General features: G+C 38.9%; 1 protein-coding gene across 4 annotated transcripts in view; it reads right to left on the reverse strand.

The window, feature by feature from the left end:
• The window catches only part of Nckap1 (NCK associated protein 1), a 75,009-nt gene that overhangs the window by 26,077 nt on the left and 29,532 nt on the right, over positions 1-19,400 (reverse strand). For all 4 annotated transcript variants that reach the window (XM_041639872.1, XM_041639871.1, XM_041639870.1 and 1 more), the window contains 9 exons: positions 16,490-16,627; positions 15,586-15,634; positions 13,186-13,342; positions 10,399-10,455; positions 9,459-9,555; positions 9,090-9,196; positions 8,265-8,397; positions 5,601-5,682; positions 3,738-3,796 (listed from right to left, as the gene is read on the reverse strand). In XM_041639872.1, the coding sequence (XP_041495806.1) occupies positions 3,738-3,796; positions 5,601-5,682; positions 8,265-8,397; positions 9,090-9,196; positions 9,459-9,555; positions 10,399-10,455; positions 13,186-13,342; positions 15,586-15,634; positions 16,490-16,627 (879 nt within the window). The remainder of the gene's footprint in view (positions 1-3,737; positions 3,797-5,600; positions 5,683-8,264; positions 8,398-9,089; positions 9,197-9,458; positions 9,556-10,398; positions 10,456-13,185; positions 13,343-15,585; positions 15,635-16,489; positions 16,628-19,400) is intronic.

Genomic DNA, 19,400 nt, shown 5'->3' on the forward strand with positions numbered 1-19,400 from the left:
CAACAACAAACAACAATAGTTTAGAAAGACAATAATGACTCAAATCTTGTCATTATAAAGTGGGGGGAAAGTCCATTATTGAAAAACATTAAAACTGTACCAGTAACACTGTTTTCTACAATTCTTCATAGTGGGATCTCGTGCATTGGCTCGGCAGGTAGGCCTGTTTGTGGCTGAGCCAAATGATCTAGTTCAATCCCTTAGGCCCACATGGTAGAAGAAAAAAAGTGACTCCCAAGGGTTTTCTTCCAACTCCATTTGTGCCCTACCTGCACCATTTACACACACACACACACACACACACACAAAACACTGGACAATATAATAAACTAATCTGATGGCTTCTATAAACTTATGCAAGTTAAGTAAACTATTAAAATGAATGGACAAAGAAAGGTAAGACTTAACCAACACTCTCAAGCGGGTTGTGGAGAAAGAAGTTCCATGACTTGAATAGCAAATCCATTATTAGAATCCTGTCTGTGAATAACGGAGAGTACCAAGAGGGGTGCTTACAGATAAATATAGGTCACAGTGACCCGAGTTTGGATGCAAACAAAAGGAGTGGTGAAGAAAGATTCAACCAGATTATATATCATACTAAAGGGTTCAAACCCTTGGGTGAACCGCTGAGGGCTCTATGTAATGGCCATTCTTATTTAACAAAGTTGGCTGCACATGGAAGTAGGAAAAGTGGGTGTAGATAGACAGCAAAAAAGGGCAGAAGTCTATTAGAAGGACATGCTGACAACGTGTCTGACAGCTGTGATAGTCACTCAGATAATTCACTGTGGGAAATGGCTAACCGTGATGGGCAACAGAATTCCAGATGCTGACACTTCTGGCCGTTAGGGGGCACTTCTTCATGACTCTTATGTATGCCTGCATTTTGTTAAATATGAAAAGACTCAAGACCCAAACTACTTATTCCCAAGACTACTTATTGAAGTTGTATGTATAGCAATCAAACTTGGAAGATGAGGCAACATTTTCATGGCAACAGTGAGCAAGCACGTATGCTGTTGAGAACAGAGCTGCTGCACAGGAGGCGTTCATCTGCAAGGCCCTAACCTATTCCTACAGCACAAGACAATGATCACACAGCTGACACACATGCCGAAAACATCAAGCACTTGGTCTCTTGGAGCTTCATGGCCTGTTAACCAAGGAATGACAGAAAACTAAATTATGTTTTATAAGCAAGATAAAAAATCAAATCTCTAATCTCACAATGGCAAGAGACCTTCAGCTAGACAATACTACCATTCCTTAATAGCAACAAGTCAGAAAATGCAGTTCTTTATGTTTTAGTTTTTGTTTGTTAGGAAAGGGGAGAGAGTAAGAAACATGTCAATTTACTGATGTAAATATATATCAAAAAAGCCCAATTGTATTTATTTGCTTTAATCTGTTTTAAAGAGGAGTCAGTTGTGGCCACAACTTTAATAAAGATTTCCATTATGTGATGCCTACTTAAAAAGCTCAGAATTAAACCTGGATGGAGGTGGGCGGTCCTTGGACTTCTCACAGGTCAGGGAACCCTGATTGCTCTTCGAGCTGATGAGGGAGAGGGACTTGATGGGGGAGGGGGAGGGAAATGGGAGGCGGTGGCGGGGAGGAGGCAGAAATCCTTAATAAATAAATAAATTTAAAAAAAAAAGAAAAAAGAAAAAAAAAAGCTCAGAATTGAAATAGCACCATGAAAACACATTCTGGAGAAACAGTGCCAAGTGAAATGGCTGGAAACTCACTTCTGAAACTACAACGGTGGAAGGAGAAGTGCGTTTCTACACCGTTTTTAAGAAACAAACGATCCAAATAAATGTGAAGAAAGACAGGAAGATGACATCTGGAATGAACTAAAGGCTCCTCAGGACTCCTAGTCCCTCTAGCCTAAGGGACTGAAGTGATTAGGGAATGTGACCACTGTTAAGAGGAAAATGACTAATAATGCATAGATAAAAAGGTCTCAAGAGTAGGAAAAAGTGAACCATGAAAATGATTTATTAAAAAAATAACAATCTCAGAATCAAAACTGGATCAGAGGCCAGTGAGGACAAAGGCTAACCCTGCTGGCTCTGCTCCACTCTAAGAACTGTTAGGGTCTGAGGAGCCCTCACCGCTCCCAGACATGCTTGTTATCTAACCCCTTCCCTTCTTCCACATGTGGAATCAACTGTGATGACAGATGACTGTCGTCCATAGTTCCGCCTCACGGGAAAACTTCATACTCAACCGTTTATTTTTACTTAATTCCGTTTTGTCCTTTTCCTGAACAAGCTACCTTCATATTTAAATTCATGTTTAATTTCTAACTCTGTGTAAACATTATTACTACCAGTTGAGCTTTCTCCCTCCCAATGCTGATATTAGCTAGCTAACACTTATATCTGTGGTATCTTTTCATTCAATCCTTTAAAAAAATTAATTTATTCATCTATTTAATGTGTATGGATATTTCGTCCTGATGTATGTCTATTTACTGTGTGTAATGCCTAGTGCCCAGAGGCCAGAGGAGGGAATCGAATTGCCTGGAGCCAAAGTTACAGATAGCAGTGAGCCATGTGGGAACTGGAAATCAAACCCTGGTCCTCTGAAAGAGCCAGTGCTCCTAACTGCTAAGTCACCTCTCCAACCCCAGTCTTTTACATTTTCAAATGTTTTATTTTTTTTATATTTTGTATGCCTTCTCTCCATAGTTAGATTATAAAACTCTTAAACAGGGTAACTCCCTCTTCTTTCTGTAACTACTAACAATAAAGACAGCAAATTACTGCTAATTTACAGTACACAAAGACAATAGTGGTGTGGGAGGTCCTTCTGTTATGTTGCTTTTACTGGTTAATGAATAAAGAATCTGTTTCAGCAAGTGGCTTAGAAGAGTAGAGGTAGGCCAGGAAAACTAAACTGAATGCTGAGAGAAAGAAGACAGAGTCAAGGAGAAGCCATGGAGCCCCGCCAGAGACAGAACTTTACCGGATAAGCCACAGTCTCTTGTGGCAATACACAGATTAATGGAGATGGGTTAATTTAAGATGAGTTAGCAATAAATAGCTTAAGCTATTGGCAAAACAGTACTGCAAATAATATGGTTTCTGTGTGATTATTTCAGGGCTGAGCAGCTGGGAACAAACAAGCAGCCTTCTACTGCACAATAGGATTGATTAAAAAAAAATACTCAAAAATTATATATAAAGTGACCCTACTGAAATCCAAAACTATGTAGTTCTGAAGTTTAGAAGTAAAAGTTTGGGGCAATGGATCAGGTGATGGCAGACCAGTTCCTATCTTTATAAATATTTATTGAAATACATTAACACTGTGTATTGTCTGCAGCTGCTCTGGTATTATAATGGAAGTGCTATTTATGCTAAGCACTGTAAAGCATTCACATCCAAATTTTTATCAACTTTTTAAAAAAGTTTATAGCTACACTATAAATGTGCTTTGTCAAAAGAAACTTTCTTCTTTCATATTAAATTTAAACATATGAATCAGGATAATCAAGAGAACTAGGGCTATAAATTTATGCATATCATACAATCATAACCTATTTTATTAAAAACCTCTACATTGGCTTGTTAGAAACATATTTATACATGTTTAAAAATGTACAAAATATTCAATTTTTGTGGTTTATCACAGAAAAGACACTTTTTTCAATAAGTTAATTCAAAAGTTATAAAACTATACTATATTCAAACAAAACAGAACAATAAAAATCAAGTTATTCTTACCTGTAACCTAAACCAATCTAATCTCATCCCTCTGAAATCAAATACTTCCCCATCTTCAACTGTAATAAAGGAAAAAAGGGAGATAAAAGAAATTAATCATTTTACAAATCACTAATTATAGTTTATACTTTAAGAACTAAGGCACAAAATGGGCTAGTGGTGCAGGACTTAACCCTATCACCTAGGAGGCACAGGCAGGTAGATAGATGTCTATGAGTTCTAGGACATCCTGGTCTACACAGTTCCAGGACAGTCAGAGCTACCTAATGAGATCCTGTCTCAAAACCAATATAACCAAAACAAACAAACAAACAAAGAGCTAAGACAATTCAATTTCTGGGTATATTATTAAAAGAAAAAGAGAGTCTCGAAGTGGTATTTGTACATCCACAATCATACTTGGGTAATTCAAAATACTTCAAACTGAAAACAGCTTTAGTGTTTGCTAAAAATGAGTAAGTTAATAAAACATCATAGAACTCACGAAAGAATATTAGTCTTATATAGGAAGAAAATTCGACTTATGGCTGAACACTGATTGCATGTTCAGTGAGTTAGAAACAAATTCAGTGGCTTGCTCCTGAAATCCCAGCTACTTGGGAGGCTGAGGCAGAAGAAGCTCAAGAGTTGGAAGACGCCTAAAGTAATATACTAAATCCAGTCTCAAAACAACAAAAACGCAGCCAGCCACAAAGGTACAACTGCACGGTTCCACTTGGTACTGTTGTAGAGCAAATTTACAAAAATGCTCAGTAGAGCAGTGTTCCCACGGATGGTAGGAGCAGAGCGTGGAGTTTAAGCAACAGAGAAAGCTCCAATTTCCAGCATGGAGAAGCTCTAGATTAATGCTTAGACAATGAGTGGCATGACGGAACGATGCACTGAAAAACAGAATATTTTATGTTAAGTGAATTTTCTAAGTAAACAAATGAAACCAATATATTTTAACTCAGGCACTAAGACTGCAACCCTTCTCCAAGCCAAGAGATGCAGGCTTCTGTGGAAGAGCTGAGTCTTCATGTGGTTACAACGCAAGCCTAAGAGAGCACAGTGTCAGCACAAGCTCCACGAGGTAACGCCACACAAACCAAGCACCACTACACAACACTGTAGCAGGCTCCTTGCTATATACGCAGCAGAAAGCTTGACGGAACTAAAATTCAGCTATCGATCTCATCTTTGCAGGGTTCTTGACATCTTTTTATAAAGAACACAAACTAAAACACATCAAACTATCGGAACAGAAAGTTCAAAACAATGGTCAGCAGGTGTAGGTGCAACCCTAATTTTTGAGATTGGCATACCTAACCTCTAATTACTAGTCTTACTTATAAATAATTGAGAGGTTAACTCATAACACTTTAGGGAACTCAGAGTTTCCAAATATGACAAATAAAAGTAGTAACTAATTTTTTTTAATGTTGTGGATTAAATGGAACAACACACATAAAGTCACTGGTACAGACTTTAAACTATTACTATTACTTGGCTTCCTGGTCAGGGTCTCGCTTGTGTGCCTCTGCCTCCCCAGTGCCAGGACGAAATGTTCCCAGATAAACTTGCTATCCCTGACACTAGCACACTGCTGACCCAGGTGAGCCAGAGCCACACAGACACGTCACAATATTCACTACTCCATTTCACCCACGGTCAGAGATGCGTCCTTTGCTCCTAAGACACAAACATCACAAAATAATTCTTAAACTTTTATGAACACCACCTGAAATCCAGTTTGGAAATCTACACTCTGACAGAACTAAATTAAGACAAAGGTAACAGATCAAATATATCCAAACATAAAGGAGAAGACTGTATAAAATTTAATTTGAATCTCTAACTGAAAGACAACATGCCCTAACTTACCTTGTTTCACACTTAGGGAAGTCATAGTGTTAACAAAAGACGACATGATGATTGACTCGTCTTCAGGGCAGACAGAGAGATTCTAGAAAACAACATGAAGTCATCTAGTTAGACAACCCACAGCCCCATCAGCAAGTGAATACGGCACATCCTCACTACAGAACTGTTGCTCAGGAAAAAAAAGGAATGAAATGCCGATCTGAACTATAAAATAAATCTCAAACCCACTATGCTAATGAAAGACATAAAATCAACGATGAAGTGGGATCCCACATGCATGAGAGCAGCTCCAGAAGGTGAACCTGCAGCAGCAGGGCGGTCAGAGACCTGTGGGGGATCCACCAGATGCTGGGACTGCTCTTGGTCACAGGAATATGCACTCCATCAAAATTGAAACAAATAAAAACATTTTTAATAGACGTAAAGAACTAAGGTTTAAAACCCTGACTCTAAAGTCAACAACAAAAGCACAGGTGGGGCTGAGGACAGCTCAGTGGTCAGGAGCTCCGGCTGCTTTTCCAGGATCTGATCTGATTCCTAGCACCACGCAGTGACTTTCAATTATCTGCCACTCAGGTTCAGGGCAATTCATGCCCTCTCCTAGCCGCCACGGTATGCACACAGCACACTGACCTACAGGAAGGCAAAAGACCCTTACACATAAAATATAAATGAATAAGTCTTTTTTTTTTTTTTTTTTTTGGTTTTTTGAGACAGGGTTTCTCTGTGGTTTTGGAGCCTGTCCTGGAACTAGCTCTGTAGACCAGGCTGGTCTCGAACTCACAGAGATCCGCCTGCCTCTGCCTCCGAGTGCTGGGATTAAAGGCGTGCGCCACCATCGCCCGGCATGAATAAGTCTTTTTAAGAATTAAAAAAAATTAAACAACAATAGATGCTTAGCTCATAAGCAGTGTATAAATACAGTCTGAAAACACTAAGACTACACAGCACTGTAAATGTCACTAAACTATAAATTTAAAAACCAAGATGCTAAATTTTGTTCTTTATACATCAATATAATATAAAAACTAAAATCATTAACAACAAACTTCATTAACAGGTTTGTAACCTTACTTTTACATTTACACCTTAGCAAATGTTAAAAGCACGGTGAATGTACCCTGAAGAAAGCACAGAGCTGCCTTTCCTGTTAAGACCTAAGTTTGAACACTGGCTCTGCTTCTTATGAGATACCAAAGGGCAGTCAGTTATATTTGCCCTTTCTCTTCAACAATTATTAGTTTCTCTACCTTCACAGCTAAAGTAACTTAAAAAGATGAACTATTGGTAGGCATAGCAACTTTAATATTATTATTCTTGCTAATGTTACTAATCTTACTACAATCCCAAAAGAAATGCTAAGAAATTTCAGTATTGGTGCTAATTTAGATAAAACATGCCAATACAGATTAAGTGGATTAAACATTTTAGAAATATAACAAAAACCTGTAAAATTTCTTAGTAAGTATCCAAAGTGCTACAATAGTCTTAAAAATTACAAGAAACTAGGAAGTTTGAGTTTATTATAAAATTATATGCTATTGTGAATAAATAGTAAAAAGCAATGATAGGCTAAAACTCATCTGTAAATAAAATTACAAGGCAACAATGCTCTGGGAAATTTATTTATTTATTTATTTTTTCATGTGAGGATGTTTGTCATACTGTCTTTTTTTTAAATTAATTTATTTATTAAAGATTTCTGCCTCCTCCCCGCCACCGCCTCCCATTTCCCTCCCTCTCTCCCGATCAAGTCCCCCTCCCTCATCAGCTCGAAGAGCAATCAGGGTTCCCTGACCTGTGGGAAGTCCAAGGACCACCCACCTCCATTCAGGTCTAGTAAGGTGAGCATCCAAACTGCCTAGGCTCCCAATTCTGGTCCACTTTAATGTCCATCTTAAAAAAAAAAAAAAAAAAAAGTCTGAGCGCCACCTAGTGGCTAAAAAAAATAAGAGCCAGAAAAACCAGCGCTTTAGAGAAAATTTTATTGGTCCTTTTTCCTACTGTTCATTAATGTACAGTAGTTTTAGGAACCTTTGAGTTCATAAGGTGAAGCAAAATAAAACAAACAAAATAAAAGGAAAGAAAATCTATGTTAAAGTAAAAAGACCAAAGAAATTACAGAAAAATAATTTTAACAAAAAGCCAAGATTAAAAACCAGAGGAAATTCCAAAATAAAAATAAAATTAGGACACCTGAGTAAGATTCAGACAGACTTTCCACTCACTGCCATCCTATAACTCGCTATCAAAGGGTGTCCTCCCTATCAGCTGCACTGCCATCTCAGCCGAGCTCAGGCTCTCATCAGCGCGCCTGGTCTGCTGCAGGGATTCTCTTCTTTCTCAGCCTCTACCAATGCTTCAGCCACACTGGGCCAGCATGATCTTCCCAAGTGCTGACTTAGAACTATGCTCTTTTGCAAGGCCCTCTCGAATTTGGCTAGCGTACACATCCATCATGGGAGAAAGCAGCCATTTCTATACTGTGTTCATTCTCGTGCGCAGAAACTCCATGAAATGACCAACTATGTAAGTTCCTGTTTCTTCACCTGCAGACAATGGTCTCTCTGGCAGAAAGTGACCAGGGCTTGTTTCTATTTACACCATTTGGTACATGCAGTTTATGTCAATGACTCAACGGGTGGGAGTTAGGAGACTTCCTACCTGCACGAGCTCGTTGAGGACGACAGCGTCAAAGCCGGAGAGGTACTGCACATAGTACCTCTGCATTACCGGGCCATACTTCCTGACATGCGCTCTGAGCTCCTCCATGTAAAATATCAGCTCAGCAATGTGCCTTTGTGAAAAGTCAGAGGAAGGTTTCAGAGAGTAAGTCTGCTGTTGTTACAGAACATACTACATGGTTTTGGTATTATTTCTAGAACTTTTCCCTAAGAAAGGCTATTAATTTTTAATGTCAATTACTTCCTTGTAAAATTTTTATAGCAATAAAATCATGAAAAGAAAAACTGGTAAGACTGAAAACTGGCAGCAGAATATTCAAACACAAGTAAAATTTCCCCTCTCACAGCTACATGATTTAAAAAAGATGGTCAGAGTATTAACAAGATATAAGATTTTCTAAATGCACTCATTTCTATTTTCAATTATCTTACTCTGACTGAGAAACTAGGGACTAAAAGATATTTCAAATGCTACACTGATGGCAACGAGACCATGCTATGATATTTATTTAATATTTTGTGCAGTACTAATTTTGAAAACCAAATGTGTAGGATATATATTACTGGGCAGAGCCAAAGAACAACTTTTTTTATCACTACTATAATGAAGAGAACTATTAAAAGTCTTAGAGCTTTTGTATTCTAATTACATCGTGTAATACATTATCAGTATTTCTTCTATTACAAATATAAAGAACCCCAAAGAGTTTTTCAAAACATCTTTGCTTTAACATAAGTCTGCAGACTCACAACCCATAAACAACGACAAACAGAAAGTAGGTGTCCTCTGATGTGACCAACTCACTTATCTATGAAGTCGTCTGCACTCTTCTTTGGCATGTTATCTGCATGACGCAGTAGCCAGATAATTTCATCACGGGCAAAAGATAATGCCATGAAGACAAAAAGTGCCTGGAAAAAAAAAGACTAATTATTCAATGATTAAAAAATAAAACTGCTCATATTCTTGTACTAAATTTAAAAGAGGCGGTCATTCCCAGACAGAGTAGAGCAGTGCCATGAAGACGAGTGTGCGCCTAAGAAACGAGGAAAAGGGAGAAGGGCGATGTCGAGGCCCAAGTCAGCACGCCCATTCCTGGCTCAAGCTCTGGCAAATTTCCTAAAGAAGCCATGCTTTTATGCTGCTGCCAGGGCGCATTCATCAGTCAGTTACCTTGGGACCAAGCAGGCCAGGCTGGTCAGAGAGGACAGTCGCCAGCTCTTTCAGTGCAGACCTTAAGAACTTGCGCCTTTCTCTGTGCATCGAGCCGCTGTAGAGAAAGAGATCGCCACATGTCACTCATGCTTCCCTCAGGAGGAAATGTAGGCACAGGGAACAAGACAAAGAGTGAGGATTTAAAGCTTGGGATGTGCTGTCCTCGCCTATACAGTGTGCTTGTCTTCTCTATGTCTGGTAGGAGACTGATGAACAGGCCGGTTCACCATCCTATCTTCTCTAAGTTCATGGAGACCATGAAGTCACATATTTAATCACTATGTTGAGGTATTGAATTATTTTATATGGAAACTAGAAAGTTGTTTACAGGTCTTAAGTACAGTCATTTCTATATATTTCTTAATTTTAGAATATAAAACTGGAGCAAGGTGAGGCGTTAACATACTGCCTGTGTGTGCCACGTTCTCTCACTGCTTGCATCCGTGTAAGAATAGAACAGTTTCCATGAGGGTGCACACTAATCAGCATAGCCTGGAAAGCACAGCAGGAGCAAACAGGAAGCAAACAGGAAGCAAACAGAGCACCTGCCACCAACCCAGACCATCCATGGTGGGCTGAGAGAACCAGCTCCCCCAAGGTATCCTCTGGCCACAATAAAGGTGCTGGGCCCAGGCACAGTCATGCATCCATGCTTATTCTCACTAACTAAATACATGTCAAATAATTCTTAAATAAATAACAACTAAAACAAAAGTCTTCTGCATGGAACTTCTTTATCAGTATTTCAAACCTGGGAGATCCACACTAGTCACAGAGGCTACAACTTACTTCTCTTCAGAACAAGGCTCTCGTCCTCTGTATCTCACAATCACTAGCCTGTCCTCATCAAACAAAGCCGTATTTTAGGAAGAAACTCCTCACAGACAAAAGTACTCACGCGTGTGATACAGCTGCTTCCTTGCACTCTCTTATGTCATTAATACGTTTATTGTAGCTGCGTACAAGGAAAATATGAACTGCGTCAATCTTAATTTGAAAGTCAAAAAGAGTGAACAAAATAAAAAGTCAATTTGAAATACTTATTTTCAACAACAAAAACAATTTACAAAGGAAATGAAGGGTGAGGCCTACCTACCTAAAACGTATTTCCAAGTACTTTACATACTCAAATCAAATCTTCTTAGAAAGATAATAGTTACAGTAAATCCAAAAGTAAAATGAAAATTGTATTATTTCCTTAGGCCCTAGATATATTAAAATTTCCTTCTGATGTAATTAAGTGATTTCCCAGTCTCTCAAGTACTCAAAAAGTGACAGCTTCTGACACTAGCAAGTTGTTCATAAGCACACCTCAATTCTAAAAGGATACAAATGAGGATCAACAGCAGCAACTCTGAATGCAGGCGCCTTGTGGACAGAGAGCTAAGGCAGGAAAGCATTTTGATCACATTGTTTTTAAGAGAGAACTATGGCTTATTTTTATCTCTCTCTCTCTCTCTCTCTCTCTCACACACACACACACACACACACACACACACAGATTTCTTCTGTTGTGCGTGCCTTTAATTCTAGCATTCAGCCAGTGGCAGGTGAATTTCTGTGAATGCAATTCAGCCAGGTTAGCCAGGACTACATGAGACCCTGATAAAACGTAAAAGAAACAGAACTCCAATATTAATCAGTTCAGAAATACCACTAAAGTGTATTAAATAACTTCAGGAATACTACCGATAAAAACCCAAAATCCATAAAAGGAAAAAAAAATCTTCCTGATAACTTAGCTGAGATATTTACACTATGATGAAACCCAATTTCTACATGCGAGCAGTCTATATAGGCCTTTGTAATGAACACATTCATTTTATGACTAGACTATGACAATTCTTTTTAATGGGACAGATAACTCAAAACAGAAAAACAAAGGAAGAGAAATGAAGAAGAGGGTTCATGGGAACAGGATGCACAACACCTAGGGCAGGGACAGAAGAGATGCTTCAGCGGTTCAGAGCATTTGCTACTCTGGAAGAGAACCCGGTTTGGTTCCCAATACCCACATGGCAGCTCACAACTCTACAAGTATCCATAACTGTAGTTCCAGAGAATCCAACACCTTCTCTGGCTTCCTGAGACACCAGCATATACATAGTACACAGACATATATGAAAGCAAAAACTCATTCAAATAAAATAATAATAAATAAGTCCTTAAAAAATCTAACAGAACAAAGATAATTTTGCGGTATTACTACTTACACCATGCATAACTTCACTGAAAATATTTAACATTAACTGGCTTTAAATGCTCATGTATTTAAAGTATTCTGATCAATATGACAGAAGTCAGGAGTAACAGAGGAAGGAGTAAGAATGCAGTGGTGACTGACTAGGTACAAAGGCTCATCTGTGAAGACAGAGACATTCTACACGGTATGAGACAACTGTTCCAGACTATTCACCCACAAGGTCACTGAGCCATATCCCTAAACTTTATTTTCTGTTTGGAAACAAAAATAATAAATTATTCAAAGTGCACAGAACTATTTATTTTCCCTAAAACAACAGTGATGCCAGAGAACTTGTGTTCAGTTTGCATCTCAGGGTAATGTACAGGCCCCCTAGGTAATGTACAGGCCCACTAGGTAATGTACAGGCCCACTAGGTAATGTACAGGCCCACTAGGTAATGTACAGGCCCACTAGGTAATGTACAGGCCCACTAGGTAATGTACAGGCCCACTAGGTAATGTACAGGCCCACTAGGTAATGTACAGGCCCACTAGGTAATGTACAGGCCCACTAGGATGCAAGACTGGTTCAAATTACCAGTGCTAGATACGTTTTTATTTTTTTAACAACTAATAAAGCTTCATTTTTGTCTCAACTTTATGAAATACTGAAATGGACATGAATATATACAAATTTCACTTTTTTCCCCAGTTACCTTATCCAACATATTCAGCTAAGTACAAGGAATTCTGGGGTATTTTATGTGCTCTTTATTTCAAAACATTTTATGACTGCTCTCACGTGTGAATTCAACATGGCTTTTCATATACTGGCTACAGGTCCTCAAGAGAATGAAGTTATTAAAGATACCAACAAAAAGAATGCTGACAATCATTTCAGAGATGTATTTGCTTTGCAGAGAATGATTAATATGTCATCTGGGCAGACTCTGCCATCAAGAACCATGATCCCTATGTGCCGTATTGTCGGTCCTACTTTAAAGGCATTTTTTTGATTGTTTCAAATACTTTTATAAATACACTCTGTTCTTTACTGGGGGTGAGACAAGACAATCTCAGTGTAGCCCTGGCCATCCTGGAACTCACTCTATAGACCGAGCAAGCCTCAAAGTCAGAGATTTGCCTGCCTCTATTACCCAAGTGCTGGAATTAAACGCTAAAGACACCATGCTGGGAAATATACCCTATATTTTGTTTTCGTAATAATTATGTAAAATCATGTGTGAATTAAAAAGAGAACATATTTCTCTATAACACAAAATTTGAAAGGGTAAGAAACCCTAAAGATTTTAATTAGTAAAATTACCTATAAGAGCCATTATCAGGATGTTGTTAAAAGCAACTTGCTAGGCTCAAAGACAGTCTAGGCCACACCTTCCTTGTAGGATGTGGCCAACTCTCTAACCCCAAAATCTGTTACTACAGACATTGCACTCATCACCTTCTCCTACCAAACATGAATAAAGCAAAAATACCATACCCCCGAATGTTTACAAATAAATCTTCTGCAGCTTTGTGAATGTGGAAAACTTCGTCCCGAAAGAGAGAGAGGCAAGAGCTACTCTGAAGAGCAAGCTTCCAAAGGTTCAGTGCGGTAGCCTCCGTGTTTAGCATCCCATGGCACAGAATAAAGCCAACTTCAAACACAAAGAAAAACAAGTACAAGTTAAAAGTACTGCAAACAAATTCCTCTGGTTACAATGTAACTTTCTGCAGATGGGGAAATACCCTCTATCACTGAATAGAGATTCCTATGTGATTCATATTGTATTACACACATGTGAGAATATACATATGTATATGAACAATACACACACACACACATTTGGTTTTCCAAGACAGGGTTTCTCTGTATAGCTTTGCATCCTGTCCTAGAACTCACTCTGTAGACCAGGCTGACTCTGATCCACCTACTTCTGCCTCCCAAATGCACCACCATTAAGAACAATATTTTAAATTATCATTTTCTATATTCTGCAGAGTAAGTTCTTTGAAGATATACTAACAAAAGGGGAAAATATCCTTTAAGAGGAGGTTATGAATGAAATTTTTTAAAAAAAAGAAACATTAAAAACACATTTTAAGCAAAAGATCAGAAATTAACACATACCATGGTAATCACTACAGTTGTTAAAGTAACTGAAAGAAAAAAGTAATCAATTTTTGTAGTCACCAGAAGGAATACTAGAGTAATAACATTGCCTGTCTACTCATCTTCGCAGACACTACCCCACGTGGTTACTCTGTGAAATAGTCAAGACTGTATCATTCTTTTACAGCTAAAGGGGTGAGTGAAAACCAACAATACTAAAGTAGCAGAGGCAGGCAGGACATGGTGGGTCACATCCTTAACCTAACACTCAGAGGCAGGCAAGAAGTGAGTTCAAGTCCAGTCTGGTCTGCATAATGAGTCCCAAGCTAGCCAAGGATAGGCCAGGGGACTCTGTTTCAAGAAAAAGAAAGGGGGGGGGGGGAGAGTCCAAGTATTAACTCTTAAAGTACAACATGCTCTCTTGATATGGATTCTAAGTATTTTTTACCTTTGGTTACCTAGTCTGGAAACCCCACACAGATGTTTAATGCTGCACATATGTTTATAAATGCCCTCTCTAGCCTTCTACACCAATGCATGAAGCATGGTTCATTCATTCAACATTTACTTAGTACTTGTTACATATGCAGTCTCGACTTTTGTTGAAATTTTTCTTCTTCTCTATAGTTGCTCCTATTTTTTTAAACTAGTTCCAAAGTCCTGGCTAGTTTTGTGTCATTTAAACAAGCAAGTGTCATCTAAGACACAGGAACCTCAAGTGAGGAAAGGTGGAGCTGTAAGCAGCATGTAGGTTATTTTCTTCATTGATGATTGATGTGGGAAGGTACAGCCCACTGAGCGGAGGCTACCCTGGTCTTGGAAGCTATAAGGCAGGCTCAGCAAACACAGGAGCAAGCCAGTAAGCGGCACCCTCCATGGCCTCTGCATTAGTTCCTGCCTCCAGGTTTCTGCCCTGAGTTTCTGCCAAGACTTCCCTCTGCAGTCAGGACATGTAAGGTGAAATAAACCTCCTCACCTTGTGTTTAGTTACGGTGCTTTATCTCAGCACCAGAAACCTTAACCAGGACACTTGTATGGTTACCTACCTAGACCCATTCTTCAATCACAGCCAAACACAAAGTGAAAACTAAGAATCATTACATCATCCAGCATAATCAACACTTCAAACACCTCACCTTTCTTTAAAATTAGCTTCATAGGTAAGGCACAGAAATGTAAACTTTTAAGAAAAAAATATTACTCTTACAAATCTGAAAAGTAACAAAACTAACTAAAATGTCTAAGTACAGGTGGTATGTGCTAATAAATTCCTCTTTCATATTTAACGTTACTGGAAGAATCAGTCTGTAATGATATTTTGTATACAGGTTGATTATTTCAAAATATGTAGTCATTTTAAGTGCAAACTTAATAATATCTAATTGTTAGATTATGCCAAATCTAACAAAACTATGGCTTTTATGTCTAATACTTGTTCAGTCATTATTTTACTAAAGTATTAAAGAAAAATGGTCCTTCATCATAGTTGGAGAAACACTAATAGACAGCTGACAGTTAATACATCAGGAAAAAGCACAAACTACTGCAAACTATTCTCATGGTAATGAGCAGGGGATTAGCTCTCCCTGGTCTCTGTCACTGTGGAGCTATGTGACCTAACTTTAGATTCCGCACTTACTGACTACCCACATCCTGCTGGGATCAGCCTGGGAAATGAGCGAGCGAAAAGCACACAGGTGCTCACTACAGATAAAGGCAAGTCACCAGCTAGTTCTCACTAAAGCTCAAACCTAAGGGGTAATCCCATAACTAACCCATTTTACTTACAAATAATCCATTTCTCCATTGCATCCAAGGAGAGGTATTCACAAGGCATCTTAAAAAAAGAAAGACACACCCGTGCTTAATATAAATTCTTTAAACAACTTCCTACTTAGTGTCTCTCTGCCTGTGCTATTCTTATTGTTGAATTCTTGGTTCAAATACAAGAAATCTGAGACACTGGGTAAGAATCAATAATTATTTAAACCTGCAACCAACAAAGGACAATGTGAACTGTAGCCTTCGCACATCCTCAACCATCTCTGACTATACTACTGCTAACTGTCTCCTGGAGAACGGTAAGTTTCCATTTCTTGAGCTCACTTTAAGAGTTTCCATTTGTCCAAAAGGTTTATTTTAGTCATGTGAAAGACTGTGTGCCTGGGTCCTCTCTCTACATCTCCTTCCACGTGAATCCATGGTCTGTGCCCTTTCTCTGTAACAGCAGCAGCCATGTTCATATGCTGAGAGTAATTTAAAAAATAAATATAGCGGATGATAATGATTTTCTCTAATTGGTAAGATTTGACAGGTTTGCTTTTTTCTTTATACTTGTCTACATCTTCAAGTTTTTATACAGTGACAGAAACAATGTTTTAAAATTACATTTATTTGTATGGGCAAGCATGCCCACATTGGCTCTCTTATTCCACCAAGGCCTAGGAATCAAACTCGGGTTGTCAGGCTTGGTGGCAAATGCCTCTATCCATTGAGCCATCTCATCAGCCCAAAATAAAAAATAAAACGGTCATTTGTATTAACTTCAATTTTTTAGAGCTGAGGAATTTTTTTAAAACCCCTGTGTGATTTTTATGCTCATTTTTATAATAAACCTGACAGGCCAATGTTACTTAGAGAAAATGCAGTAACATGTTCAAATGATAAGTGACTGCACAGAACTGGACCGTACAGTGTCGGACTGGGCTGGGTTGAGCATTGTGCTGGGAGCACTGATGAGGCTCAACAACTGGGCGTTTCTCCACTGCTCTGCTGAGAGATTCCGTCTAGGATACACCATCTGGAGAGAAATCAGTGCGTCTGAAAGAGACTGAGAAAACAAGAATAAGGTGCAGAACAGTGTGCTTCCCTTCCGTTTAGACTTCGGCCTCAAGGCTATGCATGACTGACCCCAACCATGCTCTATAATGGGTTTCAAGTCTCCTCGAAATTTGTTTCCTTTTGTTTTAAATACTGCAAAAGTTATAGTCTATATTCCCAGGCAAGATCTTTAATCAGGAAACCATGTTACTTTCTTTAAAACAGAACAAAACAGAACAATACTGCAGTATTTATTTATCTCCTGTATGGGTGGTTTGACTGCATGTATGTCTGGGCACCGTGTATGTGAACGATGCTCGCAGAACTCAGAAGATCTCCAAGGATACAGGATCATCTGGGACGGGAGTTACAGGGTTTTAGCAGCCATGTGGACACTGGGGGTTGACTGGGTCCTCTAGAAAAGCCAGCTCTCCAGCTCCACAAGCTACTTACTGAAAGGTTAAACTGTGTGCTAACCTTGGGAATCTTCTTTATTTATATATTTCTTAAACAGTAGCACTGAACTCTCATGCTTAAGTTTAAATTAACAATTCTCACTAAAAGGAAAGGAGTCTGTGATCACATGCCTAAAAGTCCATCCTTCCTTCCTTTTCTGGCAGCTTTTATGTGCTGGGATTCATCTGTGTAAATACAGAGACACGCCTGCAGAAGTCAGGGGACAACTCTGGGAGGTTAGTCCTACTCTTCCACCTTATTTGAGTCAGTGTTTCTTGGTATTTCAGTGCTTTCTCAGGTTAGCTGGACCTTGAGCTTCTGGGGACTCTCTTAGCTCTGTCTCCCATCTTCTGTAGAAATATTAGACTACAGATGCCCTTGCTATTGCATCTGGCTTCTACATGGGCTCTAGGGATTTAAACTCATGTCTTCATTCTTGCATGGAAAATGTTTTTAACCACTAAGGCATCTCCCTAGCCCATAGCAAAGACTTTTCATTGTTTTTTGAAACAGGGTCTCACATACACCAAGATAGCTTCAAAGTCACTATGTAGCTGAGGATGACTTTGAACTTCTAATCTTGCCTCCCCTTCCAAGGGCTAGGATAACAGGTATGTACATACAATTATGCTCAATTAAGTAGGAAGCTGGAGACGAAACTCATAGTTCCTTACATACTAGGCAGGCACTCTATCAACTGAACTGCATCCCTAGCCCTAGGAGTAAGTATTAAGATATCTGAGCCAGCTCTCCAGCCTATTTGGTGCTTTCTTTATTGCTAATTTTTGTTCTGCTTTTCTTTGAGACAGGGTCTCACTCTGTAGCCCTAGCTGGCCTAGAACTCACTATGTAGACAGGTCAGCCTCAAACTCATGAGACCCCTTGTTTTTGCCTCCCAAGTGCTGGGATTAGTGTGCGCCACAATGGCAAGCTGTTTCCTACTTTGTGCTGTGTCTATCCCTGCCTAAGCCTAAAAACTCTGTAAAGGGCTTTTCTTTAACCAAATTGCCAGTTGAAAGGGATCTAGGTCTCCATTAAAATGTGTTTGCTTGATCTCTGCAAGAAGAAATCAGGAATCTTTATTAATTCTCATGTAAGATTCTGATGTAGTTAACTAAGAACGTTTTAAATTATGTGGTTAGTTTTTAAAAAAATGGCAGATAGATGATAGCTAGTCTATTAATTACAAAACTGGGAAATATCATGAAACATAAGAAAAATCACCATTAGGAAACAACTAATCCAACTCAGATGAATACTGTTCCTAGGTAATTCACAATCATCTACTAAGTGCTAGCGACTGCTCACCGTAACCACCACACTCGAGTCCTCAAACAGGCACACAGTCCCGCCACATCTCCCTTCCTAATCCCAACTGAGAACTTTCAAAGATGAAAGAACTTTAAAGAAGTATCTCGACATCAATAGAGAGAAGGGGAAAAGAGTGTGCAGTAGTCAAATTAAAAACAAGCCTACACCAGATCAGAGAAAAATCAGAGTAGACCTCCAGAGGAAAGAAGGGCAGGGAAGACAACAGTGGTCGGCTAAGGAGCAGACAATACGCTTAGTGCTTGACCGACATCTCCACAAGTGGTAGCGTTACTTCAGTGTGATGACATTCATTAGCCTGTTTCAAACTCCTTCAAATTAATAACCTAATTAACTTCAAGATATTTTTTAAATATATGTAAAACTTACAGGTATAGGCTGAATATCTCTTAACTAGAATCTTGGGATCAGAAGTGACAGGTTTTTTTTTGTTTTGTTTTGTTTTTTTTTTTTGGGGGGGGGGGGGTCAAGACAGGGTTTCTCTGTGGCTTTGGAGCCTGTCCTGGAACTAGCTCTGTAGACCAGGCTGGTCTCGAACTCACAGAGATCCACCTGCCTCTGCCTCTCGAGTGCTGGGATTAAAGGCGTGCGCCACCATCGCCCGGCTAGAAGTGACAGTTTTTAATTTTGGAATAGATACATATCCAATTTCAAACACAAAATATATTCATATGCCCTATACATTTACACAAAACTATAAAGCAACCTGAGCATACGGTCAGGGGAATTTGCACATGTGATATCAGGTCAGTGCTCAGAAGAAAAATGCTTTAGACTTACGATATTTTAAATTTGGGGTTTTCAGATTATAAATGTTCAACCTACCAAATACAACTATACAAAGAAATTAAACTGAAAACAAATCTTCAAATTTTCATGAGAAAACATTGAAAAATTCTTGATAATAACTGAATGTCAAGAAAAATTATAGCATCATAGAAACATGGCATTATTAACAAAGAACAGCAGAGCCTTTGTCCTGGTTTAGGCACTGCTGC

Source organism: Microtus oregoni, unplaced genomic scaffold (genome assembly GCF_018167655.1).
Source record: "Microtus oregoni isolate MIOR12 unplaced genomic scaffold, Mior012 000060F_ref0000265, whole genome shotgun sequence".
In the NCBI taxonomy this organism is placed as follows: domain Eukaryota; kingdom Metazoa; phylum Chordata; class Mammalia; order Rodentia; family Cricetidae; genus Microtus; species Microtus oregoni.